The sequence below is a fragment of the Rhinolophus sinicus genome, linkage group LG10 (assembly GCF_036562045.2).
Source record: "Rhinolophus sinicus isolate RSC01 linkage group LG10, ASM3656204v1, whole genome shotgun sequence".
Classification (NCBI taxonomy): Eukaryota; Metazoa; Chordata; class Mammalia; order Chiroptera; family Rhinolophidae; genus Rhinolophus; species Rhinolophus sinicus.
Genome location: NC_133759.1, coordinates 35,256,489 through 35,274,740, shown reverse-complemented (window position 1 = coordinate 35,274,740; position 18,252 = coordinate 35,256,489). Strand labels below are relative to the sequence as shown.

Genomic DNA, 18,252 nt, shown 5'->3' with positions numbered 1-18,252 from the left:
CCTGTCATTATTGTTTCAGATATTCTGTTCCATTCTCGTTATGCATATCTTATACCTTTTATAGTTAACTACAGTCCTTAGATGCTGTTGTGTTTTCATCTTCTCTGCTTTTCAGTTTTCGAGGATGCTGTTGAGATATTCTCTAGCTCAGAGATTCTTTCCTGAGTCACATCCAGTCTACTAACAAGCCCATCAGAGGCATTGTCCTTTTTCCATTAGAGCCCTTAATGTATTGATCATAGTTGTTTATTCCCAGTTTGAAAATTCCAGTATTCCTGCCATGTCTGCTTCTGATCTTGCTCTTTCTCTTCCAATTGTTTTTTGCCTTTTGGTATGCTTTGTAATTTTTCTTGATAGGTGGACATGATGTATTAGATAAAGGAACTGCTGTAAATAGGCTTTTAGTGATGAGGTGTTGTGGGGAAGGGAAGCATTCTGTAGTCCTATGATTAGGTCTCAGCCTTTTAGTGAACCTACGCCTCTGGACTGTGAACTTCACATGTGCTTCTCAGATTCTTTTTCTTCATGCTTAGCTGGGTCAGGATGAGTAGAGTGGGCTGGAGTTGGCTATTTCCCTTCCCCCAGGTCAGTTAGGCTCAGGTAATAATATCCCAGCAAGTTAAGTTCTGGTTAACTAGTTTCCCCTGAGGAGAGGCCTTAAGAACAATATGCTCTGGCAGATTTCAGAATAGTTCCTTTTCTCCTACCTTTGCCAGAAGTACTGTGGGAATTTTCTCTGATATTTACTGTGGGAACCTGGTTGAGGTCCTGGAGGTAAATCTCACAGTATTGTGGGGCCCTCCTCTATGACTGGGTCTCCCTAGAGTTTCTAACTCTCAGACTTGTCCATAGTGTGCCTCTAGCAATTCATGAATTACAGTTCAGGTTTTCCTATTCCTGTAGTGGTTCCCAAGGTGGTTTCTGCTTGTGTTCAACCTTTTTGAGCCAAACTTCTGGGGTGTTTGTTTGTTTTGACCATTGGTATTTAAAAATGAAGAAATACAGAATGCCACACATACCCTTAGTAATATAGCCACTTGTTTAAAAGTATTCCAGGAATATGTGAAGCAAAACCTTAAATTCTCAGCTCCTCTCTTTCCAAAGGTAACCACTGTTAACAGTGTGCCCTTAGGGATTCTTCAGAACCTTTAGAGAGAGCCTCAGGTTATGAAAAAATAAACTAAGTGCCTCCATGAAAATCACTGCTTCTTCTATTGTATTTCTAGTCATTCATACCTAGAAAAATTCCTTACGGAGCAGATGATGGAAAGGAGGGAAGATGTATGGCTTCCACTCATCTCCTATAGAAATTCATTAGTCACCGGAGGTGAAGATGATAGAATGTCTGTGAACAGTGGAAGCAGCAGCAGCAAAACCTCCTCAGTAAGGAATAAGAAAGGACGACCCCCACTTCACAAAAAACGAGTAGAAGGTAAGCCTGCCTTTACACTATGAAACAAATAGCTTTCCTGGTATTATAGAGGTAAATAAAGTAGCAAATAGTCTGTTGAAGCAAGATGATACTGTTAAAGCACATTATTTCCTTGTCTATTTAGTACACATTTAAGAGGTTAGGGGAAAAGCTTGGAATAGACAAAGTGGGAGGAGAAAGAACCAAGGAAAAAGAAGTTGAAAGAGCATGGAACACAGAGGAAGATAGGCACAGAGAAAAAATGGACACAGTTATGATAGCTGTATGATAGTTCTCTAATACACTAAAATTTAAAGTAAGATAGTTATTAGGTTGGTACAAAATTAATTGCGGTTTTTGCAATTATTTTTAACTTTTTAAACTGCAGTTACTTTTGCACCAACCTTATATAGTGTTATTCTGTCAAAATTCATACTAATATAGGAGAGATTCTGGTAAGATGAAGGTAGATATCTGCAGCAGATTAAATATATTAGAACAGCTTTCCATTTCCACCATTCAGATGGATAATTTTTGTGTATTAAAATAGTGATGGCCAAATCTGGTTTTATAACCCTCATGAACTGTAGGAAACAGGGAGTTGAATAACAATGAAAATGTGATCAATAGTAGATATCCATATATCCAAAAAACTAAAAATTGCCTTACTAAAACAAAGCATTACTCTTAAACTAAGAGAAAACTCAAAGTTTAATGTTTATTTCCTCAAATAATCCTCCCCCATCTTCAGGCTTCTCCTGATAAGTTTTCTCCAAACCAAGAGAGAAAGGCAGTGATCTGAATCCTGTGCTTTTGCCGCTTTTTACAACTGTCTATGTACTTTTTAGCATCTTGCCTCTGCTGCCTAAAAAATACTGACTCATTAAAAATTTTACTAAAATCTGTGGCAAAATTAATTAGAATTGAAATGTAATGTTTCTTTCCTCATTGGGGGGGGACTGTATTCACTGTTGATGAAGAGTACAAATTCAAAAATCAGAGTTCTAGAATTCAAACCTGGCTTTCTCGTTTTTTAGCTGTGTGACCTTTGAGCATGTTGCTTAACCTCCCTAAGCCTCACTGATCAAATGAAGGACGATCAGAGTACCTATCCTGTCAGCTGTTGTGAATGTGAAATGAAATATTCCAAATAAAACACTTAGCACACACACAGTGTTTAGTTACTTAGCAGTGCATGGCACTCAGATTGTATTCTATAAATATTAGCTGCTGTGGTCAGGATGTCATCATAACCATGTAGTAAGGCCTGTTATGTAGCATCATTCAGTAAATTATGCTGACTGCATGTTTCAAACAGGATAAAATATTTGAAAATACTTAGAAAATTAAAAGTTTAAGATTTCAAGTTTTATCTGAGACTTAAAATATTTTTGGTCCAGAGAACGAAAATACAAAACCCTGTATTTGTACTGTAGGATCCTAAACTTCTAACATTTCCTTTTGATAATGTCTTCTAGAGCAGCCTATGTCGGGGTGCCCCATAACTCCCATATCTGTATCTATATCTATATGATATCCATCTACACACATACATACACATATATTTTCCTACTCACAGCTTTTCATAGATGTAATATTCATATTAGCCAGCATTCCTCAAATCCTTGCTATGTACCAGAAATGTGTTTTACATCCATTGTATCATTTAATCACTTAGTTGACTAATATTTGTAAAGCACATAGGTCAGTCCCTGGCACACAGTAAATGCTGTATAAATGTCTTTTTTATAAATCAGCTTTGAGTTCAACATTATTATCCATATTTTACACAGAAGAAACTTAAGGAAGGCCTAGAGACTTTAAATAACAAAACAAATTCACTAATGGAGCAGTCAGTATTATCATCTTTAGGACTAAGAGAAGACTATATGGACCAGATAACCTATTAGGTTGGTGCAAAAGTAATTGTGGTTTAAAGGTTAAAAATAATTGCCATAACTGCAATTACTTTTGCACCAACCTAATAATTTGGTAATTATTAAATTGCAAAAAAGTAAACTTCCTCTGTGTCAATTTAAAAATTTACCAAGTAACTAAGGTAGGTTACATGCCCAGAACCGTTAGGCAGCAGTTTCATCTCTTTGGGATAAAGATGAGAGATCTTTGCAAGAAATGTTTTTATGAGGAATCTTTAGGGGTTAGAAGGATCTCTTCAAGAAGAGTGAGTTCTTCCTTTAAGTTATTCACTAAGTCTTTACCAAGCACCTTCCTAAGAATTGTGCTAGATGCTGGAGATTCGGTGTTAATAAAAGAGCTCATAGTACAGATGGGGAGACAGAAACAGGCAATTTCAGTTCAGAATGGTAAGTGCTGTGATTGATCAAAAAGGTTGAGAACATACAGGAAGTGACCAAACTTTTAATGACTCAGAAAGACATTCTGGAAAAGATGACGTGTAGTAAAAAGCTGAAAGATGAGTGTACCAGGTTAAGAACCGTTCTACGATCATTCTTATATCATTCTTAGGATCTAAAAATTTAAGTGCCGCAGAGAATAAAAATTGTGAATTAAATGTTGAATGAAAAGTGTTACGAATAAAAGACGAAACACATTCTTGCTGATTAAGAGATTCAGTAGTGAGTTTTAGATTATTGGAATGACCTTAACCAAGCTATCGGTTATTTCCAGGGGCAGAAAAGCTAACAAAATGTATACATCTCACAAAATTTTGGAAACCTGAGAAATACAGATAGGATGCTTAATGACAGATGAGGAATCTAACATGTATACATCTCTGAGACTTAATGAAGAGGAAAAACAATGGAATTCATACTATACTTTGTGATTAAAATTCTTCAGAAGGAGAGACATAGCAGTAATATTTTTAAGTCTTCCATATTAAAATAATTTATAATTTTTATAAGTAGAAACTTATAATTAATATTTTATCAGGATATAGTTTAGGTATGCAAATACTGCTTTAATCTGCTCAGATCTTTATAAATGATCTTCAGAAGAAGGAAGAAAATAGTTCCAGGTTCCTTGAAGAGACTTTAATTACAGAGATAACATGCACATGGCAAATAACCTGCCAGTACAGGACAGTATATAATTTAGTTCTGAGTAATCAGGAATGATTGTTTCCTCTAGAAGTTAAATAGAAAGAGAATGGTAAGTGGGGTGATCAGGGAAGACTTCCCTGAAGTGGTAGAACTTAGAGGGATGAAAACAGTGAGCCTCTCAACCCATCCCCACATAATATGACCTGGAGAAAATATTTCTCTGATGACCAGTGTTCAGTTGATTTGCTCTCAGTAAAGACCAGCCAGACTTTTAAGTTCTGCTGTCTGGGGCCTCTGTAAAGGCCAATAGGCCCTTTATTGCTCGAGCAAAGGAAGGTTACTTACAAGGGGTCTCAAACTGGCCTCCTTATTCGGCCTCTATGGTGAATTAATCCTTAGAAATGGAAGGACTTGGAGGAGATGAGAATGTGACGATAGCTAACATTTGATGCTTATGCATGTTACCTCATTTAATCCTCACAAATCGATGAGGTTAGGTACTGATACCCCCTATTTTGTATGAGAAAACTGAATTTTGGAAGTTTTAGCAATTTATACAAAGTCACACTCAGTGTAACCGATTCAGAGCTGGGCAGTGTAACTCCAGAGCCATGCTCAAGTCTGCGCTATAACTTCCACCAGAGTTCACTCCACCCATGACATTCTGTGACTCTAACTGGAATTTTACAGATGAAAGTCTGGATAATACGTGGCTAAACAGGACTGACACCATGATCCAGACTCCTGGCCCCCTGCCAGCACCACAGCTCACTTCCACTGTCTTGCGGGAGAATAGCCGGCCCATGGGAGAGCAGATTCAAGAACCTGAGTCTGAACATGGTTCTGAACCCGACTTTTTACACAAGTAAGTAGTAGAAGTTCATTTTCTTGACATTAAACCTTGACATTAAAATACGTCTGCAAACACTGGTAGATGTCAGTTATTCAGAGTCTAGAGACCTTTAAATGCATGTGTCTCACGAAAAGCTACTTATAGTTGGAGTTTGCACACTCCTTGGGCAGGTCTATTCTTTCTCGGGGACTTAACAAGAGGATATGCAGGTTATTTCCTTGGCAAGAGAGCCTGTAAGAATCTCTACTAAAGTTACTTGTATGAACACCAAATAGACTGTGTTACTTTTATATCCATTTAATAGTAATTTTAAACTTAAAACTATTTGTGAATTAAGAATTATTAAAATATTTGATAAATTCTAATTGTTGTCCTTTCATTAAGAGAGAATCAAGGTCTTACCTTTCCCCACAATAGCAATTAAAATGTTTTCTAGTACCAGGGCTCTGAAATTGTGATTCCATGACTTTTGCTATTAAAAAAACCCTTAACTTTCTTTGTTGTTTTCTATCCAACTGTGAAATTCTCTTAGCATCTCACTTCTATTTCTGTCCATATTGGAGTAATGCTAGGAAATTATTCTGATGGGTAAGAGAGAATTCTCACTTGCACTCAACAAATGTAGCAGGTTGGAAATGGAAAGAGGCAGTGTTAGAAGTATTCAGATCCCGGGTTTTCCTAAGGCATCTTTGCTCAAAGCTTTTCTCAAAGCTGAAAGGATAATTGTCAGCCACTGTATTACTGGGCATATTCTTAGAGGGTAGTTTACCATATGACCAGCTTCCTACAAGGGTGGGTTCCTCCTTAATTGAGCAGGCGGCGTGCCTTGCTTCCCTGACCTTGCCACACTAGTCAGTCCCTCCTGGCTATGGTCTGTCTTTTCCCTGCTTTAGGTTTATGGGTTTAATCGAGGTGGTAGCCCCACATAGTAAAGATAGCTGCTTAGAGAGAACTTCATCCAACAGATTTTATCTACTGAAAATCATTGAAGTTTACACCTGTAAAATTCCCAAGAAGCATGTTTATGGAAGTATTCATGTGCCCATAAGTATAGCGTGTAGGTGAAGGTTTAGCCCAGCATGCATCTGACTCCAAATTTCTTCAGGACTGAGAAAAACTGAGTTACACCTTTCCTTGTTCAACTTTCAAGGGAGGGCTGAGCTGCCAGGCCAGCATCGTTTCTGTCCCTCAGGGGACTGGCTGGCTATCCAGCTGAGAACACTGAGTAGGAGAGCAGCTGAACACAGAGGTCTTGAAAGCTCTCTTGCTTGGCAGGGATTTGGGGAGCAGGCTGATAATTTAAGCACCTGTAGGGGAGGAAAGTTTTTCTTAACTCTCTTAAGGCCCATGGCTGGGTCTAAGAAGAGTCTATCTGCAGTAAGGTGAATTTATTTTCAGGAGCTTTTTTGCATTCACTGCTTAATTGCCTTCAGTTCAAAATAACTTTTATCTCAAAGAGGCATATTTTGGGGTGACATATTCTGATTTTCTTTGCACCTAACTAGTCATAGCCAACTTCTCTTGGAAAGTTAGGGATCTCTTTGGGCAACTTACTGCCATTTCTACAAGGCAGACCCTTTGCTAATGATCTCACCCTTGGCCCTGGAATAAATTCAGCCAACTCCCCCTACATGGGGATCAGGCCAGCCTACTATAGCCTTCTTAGCGCGGGGCTTAATTGGCTAAATTCATTATCTACTGCCACAGAATGAATAATAGTACTCTCTCTTAGTCCTCAGATGCAGATCTCTTGGTTAGGCCAGCCAAAATTAGAAGACTTAAATCGGAAGGACAGAACAGGAATGAACTACATGAAAGTGAGAACTGGAGTAAGGCATGCCGTGTAAGTGTTACATCCAGTGTCACAGAATGTGATGACTTGTGGTGCCAGTCATTTTGTGGAATGACACTCTGATGTTTGGTCTTAGGAGTTAAAATCGTAATTCAGAATATGCTGTGCAGTGTAGGCCAAGAATGAAGGGCATGGGCTCTTGAGATTTTCAGTGATTAAATCCTTGCGCTGCTACTCGCCATCTCTGTGGCCTGGGCAAGCCCTAAAACCTCTGTGCTCAGGTTCCTCATTTGTAAATTTGGGATGATAAAAGTACCAATCACTTGAGAGTGCTGTTGGAATTGACACATAGCTAAATAAGTATTAACTGCTATTGCTGTTATTACATTTAATACTTCCCTCTGGTGAGACAAAATCTTGGGTGAACCATATGAATGATCTTTAATTACCTTAGAGTTCATTATCATAATTTGTGCAGTCTATAGGTTGTAATTGGAAGATGTGCTTTCATTGGTTAGAAGACCTAATGTAAGACAGAGCCAGGATTCCAAATTCAATGAATATGAACAGTTTTCTGACTGTGCTTTTTCCTTATCAGTCGGGGCCTAATGGAGGAAGATGCTGAGCCCATCTTTGAAGATGTGATGATGTCATCCCGGAGCCAGTTAGAAGATATGAATGAAGAGTTTGAAGATACCATGGTTATTGATCTGGTAAGGAAATTCAGTACATCTTTCTTCTGTTAAGATATGTGAAGGTGTTGGTGTAAGATGATGCTTTTGTTTTCAGAACCCTGTAGGAGGAAAAGTGGGGTGAGGAGGAGGAGGTAACACTGACCAACAACAGGCAGGGCCAGTGTAACGTTTGTGGGCATTCGGATGAGCTGAGGTGGTTTCCGAGCCTGCTTTCAAAGCAGTCAATAACAGGACCTGATTCCTTATTACCTTCTTGAAAAAGAACTCACACTAAACCTGGCTTCTTGTACTTTATACTGGAGTCTGGTTGTTATGTTAGAGCACAGTATATATTGTCAGATACAGAACATGGAACTTATTTGTTCAGTGTGAAAAGACAACTTTGAAATAAAGAAATTTGAATAAGGACTAGGTATAGGTGATACTGAGAAATTAACTTTTTCAGGAATAATAATGCATGGTGGTTTTTTAAAGTTTCCATCCATTAGAGATACATATTGAAGTAATTATAGGTGAAATGACATGAAGAAAAAACGAGTTTCAATGAGACAAGATTGGCCAAATATCTGGCAGTCGTTGAAGCTGTGTGATAGGAACCTGGGAGTTCATCCTACTTCTTTCTCTTTGTATTCATTTGCTAGGGCTGCATAACGAAGACCACTGACTGGGTGGCTTAAACAACCAATTTATTTTCTCACAGTCCTGGAGGAGTTGTAGATGGCCTTCCCTTCCCTTTGTCTTTACATGGTCTTTCCTATATGTCTCCTCTTATAAGGACATGAATCATACTGGATTAGAAGCCACCCTTACCTTAATTACCTCTTTAAAGCCCCTATCTCCAAATAACAGTCATATTGTGAGGTATGGGGGTTAGGACTTGAACCTATGAATTTGAGGAGACATCATGTAGCCCCTAACATTCTGCTGTATGTTTTGAATTTTCCATGAAATCATGTCACTCCGTTTTATAACCTTCCTTTCCCTAGCTCATCAATACTTTTTTGTCCTAGCTGCTAGGGGAATTCAGTGAAGTTATCATCTAGCATTTGATCAATTTGTAATTCTGTGACTCAAAGATACGTTTATAGGCCCAAAAATTACATGCATTTACATATTTAATTGATTCACAATTTAAAGCCATTTTTTGGTCTAAGTGACATTAAAAGCCAAATGCTTTTCCTTTCAAATTTGACCTTAAAAGTTCTGTGTATTTATGGTGCCATCAGAAATATTATTAGCTGCTTACTACGACACTTCATTGTCTTAATGTATCTCAGGAAAAAATAATTGGCTTCTCTTTCCAGCCCCCATCAAGAAATCGGCGAGAGAGAGCTGAGCTGAGGCCAGATTTCTTTGATTCTGCAGCTATCATAGAAGACGATTCAGTAAATGTTAAATTATTGCTACTTTTTATTTATGGTTTTTGTGTCTTGTTTTTTGCATGAAGTTAATAATTGTTTCTCATTTTCTAGGGATTTGGAATGCCTATGTTCTGAAGTCTGAAGAAAATTTACAAATCTGGAACTCTATTATTTAGAGCTAGAGGCCTATATACTGTGATAGCTTGTATGGGGACAAAACACTTTTGATGTGATCTGATTTGTTTTTTAATCAAATGATTGCAGTCAATCCCCTTTTGCAGTGACAGAAGAGGAGCATGTAAATTACCCAAGGGAATGTTGGTGAATCTCACCTCAGAAAGACTGACCTGAAAAATCATTTGTGTCCTAATATTGGACTACACCAATACAGATGTGTGTTTTTCTGGAGGGAGGAAGAAATTTTAAATTTTTAAAACAGCTGTCAAGATAAACACTGTTATACATCTGTTTTATGAAAACTCAGCATTGAGTAAAAAAAAAAAATATTTTTAACTTTATTTTCCTGTTGTACAATTTAAAAACCGTTTTAACATTTTGCCTTTTTATGTTTTAAAAGCTAACCATTTTTATTAAACCTATGGGTAAGCAGCTCATTTTAATTGCCGAAGAGTGTTTTGGAGCTCACTGGATTTGGTTGACCTTGTGGAATACAAAAATATGGAAGAGCAGAATGAATACTGACAAGCTAAGATGAAATTCTGACAGTGCATCTCTGCCAAAAACCACACACCCGATATGGATACCCAGATTTTATATACTCTTGAATAAAAAGGTTTATTTTTATTTATAAGGGGGCATAAAATAAGAAATGTCCATGCAGCCATTTTTCCAACAGATGGTGTACACCGTTCATTTTATATAGCATAGGGAAATTCAAATACAGTACATTTTCTATTGGTATTTGTTCTGTGCGTTTTTAGCAACTTATACCAGCAAATAAAGTATTCTCAGTAAAACAAAAATGGTTCTCAAGTTATCAGTTTGCTGTTTTTACCACTTATTTCATGCCCTGCCAAATTCAAGTTACATCATTTTCTTAAAAGATAATCATAAACTCCTTTGCCATGCAAAAGTAATTTTAAATGTAACATAACTGTGTCTACTTCCCATGCACTTAATACCTTTATGCGCTAATTTTGTGAATTAAGTTTACCAATTATAGAAGTATGTGCTGCATAGAAGTCTGTGCTTAGAGGGTGAAGTTCCTAAGCTTACCTTGAAATACAGCTACATTTCAGTGTTAAATGTGCATATTAAGAATAATTGTTTGGGGGGAAAATTATGAATCTTCAGGACTGCCTTCAATGGTTTAGAGTTACAGTCTGCTTAGACCTTTGACTTGCTGCTATTGTTTTTTTAAAAGCCCACTTAGTTTCTTCCTTTCCGATTTTTAAAGTAAGCCTCAGAATTTCCAAACCAATCCATCCACAGCTGTTCTTGGGCTGGTTTTTAAAGTAGCTGCAACAGAATCATGAGGCTTTCCCTTTTTACCAAAAATGAAGAGTCTTTTTATTTAAAAAAATAAAAACCTGTGCACCCAATGATTATCTTTTGTGTAGGAAAGCAATATGGATTATTTTCTTCATCCTTTTAGTAAACAGACAAAACAGATTTTTCTCAACATTTGTATAGTTCTGAAAAAACTCAGTTGCCAAAAATGTTTTATCTGCTAATTTAGCAATTCCTGGGCTCCAGTTAGGGGGGCTGGGGGGTCTCGCTTTCTTCCAGAGATGTGGGCTTCACTGGAAGTGAAGGAGCAGGAGTGACTGGACAGTCCACCATACCAGGCCTGCCTGTGGTTCTGGCCAGGGAGCAAGCCGGGAGGTGTTCTGGCACATGCACAGGTTGGTCTTTTGCTTGACAGTCTTGTGTGGAAAACAGATGCCGATTTAGAATTATAGACTACCATGCAACAAAAAAACAAAAAACAGAAAAAAAAAAAAAGGCTTAATATCTACTCCAATGGGTTTCCAATTCAGTTTGAAGTCAATCGAAATTTTGTATTTTCAGTGTCTCCTTGATTGGTTTTGCTAGTAATTCTGTAAATTGTACATTTGCAATATGAGGTTTTTTTCCTTTTGTACAATTTGAAACTGATGCTTCACCTTTCCTTTAATAAACTATTCAAAATCAGGTTGTGGTAGTCATCCTGTTGTTCCTACGAGGTAAAGCTTTAAAGAGATGATTTTCTGTCCTGCTGCTCTTGTGTTTGCAGTGAAAAAATTTTTTTTCAGAAAGAAATTTAGGGCAAGTCACTAATTTTCTTCCTTTCCTTGCATTTGCTGTGAGAGTAGGTAGGCCAAGTTGTCTGTGGTTCAAGAGGAAGTCTCTTGCAGGCTGAGTTTTGGAGGAGGCATTCAGGAACTACCCACTGACCTGTAGCCAGCATCTTCCCCGCCTCAGAGCCAGAGCCTAGGCTTACGCGTGGTTGCCCCCTCACAGTGGTCCTTAAGGACCACCTGGATTCTACATAGCCGCAGAAGTGAGGGTTTTTCTTGATATTGGTGCTAGATGTCACTCTTAAAGTCATACCCTATACTTTGTGGGCCTGGCCATGTGCTGGAAGCTGTGTCCATTAGATGGCCTAAGATATCTCTGCAAGGATACAGGGGCTGAATTAGCAGGTGAGCGCTCTAGGCAGCTAAGGAAGGAAGGTGATAAGGATGGGTTCTGTCTCTGTAGCAGCTCATCTTGAAGGTTATAGTCTATGAAATAAAACCCTGGCTTTACTCATGTGTGAATCTACCTTGGGACAAGCTTCAACCTTCCCAGCTGTTACTTAACTATTTGGCCCTGCTCCCAGAAAAAGTCCATCAAACAAGGAACACTGTCTTTGTGGGAAACAAAGGCTTAGTGCAGGCTTTTCAGTGTAAACAGACCAAACACTCAGGTGAAAGACAGCTCTCAGCTCCCAAGGACACATAAAGGAGGCATTTCTCACCAAGCAGGACAGTAGTGACATGGTCAGAACCTACCTACTAAGGCTGCCACATCTGCCCAAATGTGTTGGCTGGACTCCATAGAGGCCGCAGACTGAGGTACTGCCTGTAAGTGGCCACAGCTCCTGTTTGGAACGCTGGACATCCTGTGCTAACAGGTACGAGAGAGCATAAGGACCAGAAAGAAATAATTCACATTTGTCAAACAGGTGAAGTCTAGGCTGGTTCAAAAGTGGGGTGAGCGTCCTTCACAGGCTGTTTTCTTCTCTGAGTGGGCAGATCTTAACACGTTGCGTACGGATCACGAGAATCTTCGTTTTTTCTGAGCCATGCGTTAAGGATGGATAACGAGAATTCTCGTTTTTACTGTTGACTCTTTACTTTGCACATTTTATTGAATTATTTGTGTTTCGTTAATAACAAAGGAAGCTGCTTTCTGCAGTATCACACCAGGAGGGATTACTAACATCATAGGTGAGTAAATCCTAAAAAATTCCATAGAAAAATAATAAATGACATAGAAGCATTTACGCTTTAAAGAGAAGAGTGCATTTTAAAGTTTCTTTTAAAAACCTGCCGGAACAGAGGGGTATGAGGGATTTAAACCCCGCCATACGCAACGTGTTAAGCACAGCATCAGTGCATCGAGAGGCAGAGAACTAGGCTGAGGAGATGAAGATATGGTCAGAAGAAAAGCCAGAAGAACTTATCGCAAATACAAGTACTTTCTAACAAGCACTGGAAAGCTGCATTGCAGATGTGCTACCCATCACTCCAGCAACTCAAAAAGAGGACTGGCCATCAACGCATGAGGTAGGGAAGCCTTCCCAACCTACGTGCTCCTTGGATCCTTTGAGACAATCCCAGTGGAGACCACCTTTCTCATCCCAACCCTTAGGAACTCAGCCCACCTAACCAGTTGAGGCAATACTCTAAATAGAAACAGGTTTGGGGTTCAGAAAAATCTGCCTGGATTCAAATCCCAGCTCCACCATTCAGTTGTGGCTCGGGACAAACTGGTTTACTTACTCAGAGCAGGGGAAGGTCCAGCGGAACACTTGCAGTGCCTCCTACCCTCCATAACTCTCAGTCTAAAGACAGATACTTCCTAGCACTCTGCTTACTGAACCCAAGTCCTCTGGTTACAAGAACCAACATCTATCTTTTCCCCTTAAGATGAGAACACCAATTGGGAAAGACATTCCTGCTCAACAGCCAGTGAGAATACTTTTCCATCACCGTTCCCAAGACATTCTGCAGTTCACAGAGGCCGGTCTACTTGACAAAGCTTCCACAAGGTTTTGCAGCTTCATGTTCCCTTGGCCACTAGCTTGGCTTTTGGATGGGACTTCTCCCCCCATCTCTACTCCAAGGCTTCCCAGAGCCTCTTGCCCAAGTGCTTTACTGGGCTGGGTGCCCTACTATTATAGCACGCCCAGGCACAAGTCCTCAGCGCCCAGATTTCACAACCTGGTAAAACACTTCCTGGACTCCTTCCTCAAAAAGGAAAAAACAACTGCGTTTACTATTATTCTTATATGGACTATTGCACAGTTATCCTCAAACAGGCCAAATCCTAGATTGGCTAACCCCAGGAATTGCATGGCTAGGCAGCGTTAAACTGTTGAGCCCACCTGCACAGTTCTTAGCCAGGAGGCCTCTAAAAGCCCAGGAGTCTGCTACACCTGCTTCCAATGGCATACAGTCTTCCTGCTGGTTCTGTACTAGATGCTGAGGAGGCGTACAAAGAACCTCTGGGCAAACAGTCTCTGCGCCCTAGGAACTCTCACCACCTAATTAGGAACACAAATATATATATATAAGGCAAAAAATAAACCACGTAATTGGGTGCTTAAAAAAAAAAATGCCTGCTATAAGCAGAATCAGTTTGAACTCACAATTTGAGAAGTACTAATGGGAAAAGACAGGCCCTTGAGCATGAGCAGAGTGGAGAGCAAGAGTATTACAAGGTGAAGGTGATAAGACCGGGCTCAAAAAAATCATTAGGCAGGGAAGGGGCAGACCAGAACCTTCTATGTGAGTTAAAGCCTGGAGAATCGTGTACTATACCCACTGGAAGTGCTGGAGCAGAGGAAGGCAACAACATCTGGACCTGGAATTAGTCTATTAGAACAGGCTTAGGGGAAGGCCAAACATGAGTGGAGAGGCTGCTGCAAAAGTACTCAGAGCCCAACTAGAACAGGAGATTCCCATTCTCCAATTGGAAAGGAAAAAAAGATGCTCAAGAGAACTGAAAAAGTAACTCCCAAAGGCATAAGCCTGACCACCTGGAATGGTGGGATGTCTGGTAGAAAGGGGGAATGTGGATGATGATCACATACTAGCCTTGGTCAAGCTGAGCTTTAAATGGTGTAACATCCAAGCAGTGATTACAGACCTTTGGAGCCCAGGGGTGGGAAGAAGGGCAAGTCATCGGGTGGGAGGACACAGGGTTCTCACCATAAAGGATGCAGTCCCCCCCCATGGGGGGACTGGAGCAGCACTCCACGGTTGGTCTTTCTGCTGAAACCTCTTAAAATCTCGAGTTCTCGTATGACTCTTAAAGCTTTACATACTCAGTAATATAAAACAAGGATGAGGGAAAACTAAGACAAAGGACTCTGACTTTCAAACTGATACCATAACCACCCAGTTACTAATCCAAATGACCACGTACCTTCAGTTTAAAGACAGAACTACAAAAAAGTCTTGAACTTTACCTTAGAAGGTGTTTTGCTGATATAGTTGTAGTGGTTCTGAAACTTGTATTTATTGTAGGATTGAGCAAATGAGTGAAATATATTGAAGATAATGGGAGTCAGCTTTATCACTGTAGGAGACATACATAAATATGGACCGGGGCAAGGCAAAGAACAACCAGCATGTTAGACTGGAATTAAAAGTTTCAGTATGAACTCATAATTTAAATATATATAATACATATTTATATGCACATGCTCCATATATATATTATATACACATTTGTATAAGTATTTCCTAGTCTGCTGAAAATACCTAGAAGCAGTGACACCCCAGTATCAATGTGAACATCTAGTGCCAATTATAACTTCTAAATAACATCTACTAAAAGAAACCAGGGCTCTTGGAGAAATACTGATTCCAGGGGTGGGCAAGGAAAATATAAAATAAGCCTCGTACATTATCCTGTGTCAAAAAATAAGGACATACCAAAAGGATGAAGAACCAAGCTTGAAGGAGCTCCCATTGGCCAGGTCAGGAAATTTTGTGCATCAAAATAAATAACATTAAATTTTAAACGAATCCATGAGTATTTTTCTTGATTAATATATTCATTCACTAAAAAATTTATGAAACACCTACTATGTACTAAGCACAGATTTTAAGAATAATATATGGTTCCCAATCTCAAGACACTCGGGGTGGGACAGGGATGGAGCAGAGTGAAAAATGCAACAAACTAATGTGTGTTTAAAATTCTGATAGGGTGATAGACAGCCAAATAAGAAAAATCAAATATTTCAGGAAAAACGTTAAAAACAAAATCCATTTGAGTCTGAGACTAACACAATAAAAGAGAAAGCTCTTCCTTCCAGTAGAGTACCAACTAATAAATGTAGACATAATGACAGGGTTAGAAACGTAATATTTAATAATCAATATAGACTGGCTGATTGAGGCAAGGACCATCAATAGATACTAAAACTATTGATAGAGTTTGTCGACAGAAAGGCTTAAAGAATGTTATTAATTACAGCCATCCCCTTAACCAAGTGATCAAAGTCAATTTCACCAATGGGAAAAATTAACATGTGCTTCCTAATGTGATACACAGAAAGAACATTCTCGTATTACTAAACATCAGGGAACAATCAGACAAACCCAAATTGAGGGACATTCAACAAAATAATTGGCGAACACTCTTCAAAAATATCAACATCGTGAAAGGTTACGTGAGACAATGAGCCTTGTTTCCTAGGAAATAAACACATTTGAGGGACAAAGGGTCATGATTCTGCAACTTACTCTCAAATGGGTCAATAAAAATAATTTTAAATTTATGGAAGAGATGAAGCAAACGTAGAAAATGTTAAAAACTGGAGAATCTAGGTGAAGGGTATATAATAAAACTCCTGCAAGATTTCTATAGGTCTGAAAATTTCCAAAATAAAATGTTTAAAATGTGAGAACACATTTCTGGAAATAATACAGGTTATTACATATTACTATTCTGTTATACACGCATGCGCGCACACACGCAAACATCTCATTAATCCTCAAGTCCTGGAGGAATTAAAAGACGGCATATTATTTAAATATCATAATTATTTAAAAGGAAACCTAAGCAGATAAGCTTTTGGGACAAAGTACTTACCTATGGAGAAAAAATTCTTATAGGGGAAAAAAATAAACAATAAACAAGTGTCAAATAAGGGACAGTTCTAGGTGACAATACTATATACTGTTTTCTTTCCAGTTTTGATTTTTCAGATTTCTACCACAAAAAAATGAAATTTATGCTCAAAAATATACCAATTAATATCTTTAATAAAGCAAATAAATTTACAGTAAGGCACAAATGAAATCTTTCTAGAATTTAATAAACTTAGCTATTTCAAGTAAAGATTGGTATTTAGATTCTCAGGTTTCATGATTGCAAAAGGAAGGGATGAGTGAATGGCCAGGCAGTAATTAACTCTTGGTTTATTCTCCTTTGATTAGTTTACAATGGAATATTTGCATGCTTCCTCCAAGGACGTTGTACCTTCTTGCTGGCTAAAACATCCAGGTCATGGCAGATTCGGACACGTGTGGAGGAAGGCTGGATGATGTCATCCACAAACCCTGGGGAAGCACAGAAAAGGGCTATCACCTGCATCCCCAGATGACACCAGCCCCCAAACCTGTTCTCCGCCTGGGCGTCACCTCTGGGACCAACAGTGTGAGCTGGGCCCAACTTGATATAAGAGGCTGGGCCCCATGAAACCTCCCCTGCATCCCAGGAGCTCCCCTCCTCCTCTGGCAGGTCCCCAACTTCTGGCCTAGGAGAACTTTGCAAGAAAAGGAAAATGCAACCCCTCCCTGCCAAAATGAATAGGAAATAAAATACACATGTATTTTTCAAAAATGGCTACAACAATTCCTCCCATCCCTGTCCACAAGTCCCTCAGCAATGTGACCTGCCATTCCTCCCATCAAGTAGATTCAATTTCTTTACCTGGCTTTCTGACTTGCCACCAAATGTGGAAAAAGTGACATAATGTACCTTTTAAACCTAGGCCTCAGGGCACCTTACAACTTCCCCTTCAGCTTTTTGCTGCCCTCAGGACACCATGTAAAGAAGTGTGGACTAGCCTCCTTAAGAATAAGAAACCACGGGCAGAGAGAGTCCAGCTGACGGCCGGCACCAACAATGTAAGTGAGGCCATTTCGGACGATGCAGCCAGTCAGCTCACCAGATGACTACAGCTGCGTGACTGATGCCGGCAAGACCAGCTGATCCTCAGAACCATGAGCAAAAAAACAACAAAAAAGGGTGGTGGTTTTAAGCCACTCTGTTTTGGGAGGCATTTTCACACAGTACTAGGCAACTAGAATAGCCCTAAGAAATGTAGCCATTTCAGCAATGTTATTTGGATTGTGGTTACCAAAGCCGCCTGCCTATACAGGCCCCGTTGTCCGTAAGCGATGGCTCCCCCGGGACAACCCCAATCCTTAACAGTCTCCAGATTCGACTATAATGGCAAAAGGCAGTTACGTGAAATGTTTTGGCAGAAAAGAATGAGCGAGTGACCCAACAAATGAACAAGCTGCGCTCACACCACAGTGCCTACCTCTCACTGCGGCAGGAAAAGGGTTGGCAAACTTGTTGATATACTCTGCTTGAGCAGCGTCCACATTCTCATGCCCTTTGAAGATGATCTCCATAGCACCCTGTCACGAGACAAGTTAATGAATGTCACTGGAGGTCCCAACTGGGACAGAGTTCCCTCAACTCATCATCAGTGTGGTTGCAAGCTTCCTGCTAAATCCAAGCATATGGAGAGAAGTGCCAGAGCCCAGAGGTAAGCACTGCCTGAGGCCACCCATCATGATGCCAGGGGCTGTGTGACAGGACGCTCAGCTGTGCCCCAATGACGGGCAGCCCCGGAAAGCCAGTAGCTTGTCTCCGGAGATG

General features: G+C 39.6%; 2 protein-coding genes across 4 annotated transcripts in view; one reads left to right on the top strand and one right to left on the bottom strand.

Annotated features, from left to right (window-relative positions):
• STAG1 (STAG1 cohesin complex component) overlaps nt 1-11,289 on the top strand; it is a 354,251-nt gene extending 342,962 nt beyond the window's left edge. For 2 of the 3 annotated variants that reach the window (XM_019747962.2, XM_074312886.1), the window contains 6 exons: nt 1,227-1,432; nt 5,125-5,299; nt 7,020-7,130; nt 7,678-7,792; nt 9,079-9,159; nt 9,247-11,289. In XM_019747962.2, the coding sequence (XP_019603521.1) occupies nt 1,227-1,432; nt 5,125-5,299; nt 7,020-7,130; nt 7,678-7,792; nt 9,079-9,159; nt 9,247-9,270 (712 nt within the window). In that variant the 3' untranslated portion in view covers nt 9,271-11,289. The remainder of the gene's footprint in view (nt 1-1,226; nt 1,433-5,124; nt 5,300-7,019; nt 7,131-7,677; nt 7,793-9,078; nt 9,160-9,246) is intronic. The other variant, XM_019747971.2, reaches the window with a different exon arrangement.
• Nucleotides 11,290-15,700: 4,411 nt separating this feature from the next.
• The window catches only part of PCCB (propionyl-CoA carboxylase subunit beta), a 56,809-nt gene continuing 54,257 nt past the window's right edge, over nt 15,701-18,252 (bottom strand). Inside the window, exons 14-15 of the mRNA XM_019747974.2 lie at nt 17,909-18,008; nt 15,701-16,919 (exon numbers count right to left, since the gene is read on the bottom strand). Of these exons, the coding sequence (XP_019603533.2) occupies nt 16,798-16,919; nt 17,909-18,008 (222 nt within the window). The 3' untranslated portion in view covers nt 15,701-16,797. The remainder of the gene's footprint in view (nt 16,920-17,908; nt 18,009-18,252) is intronic.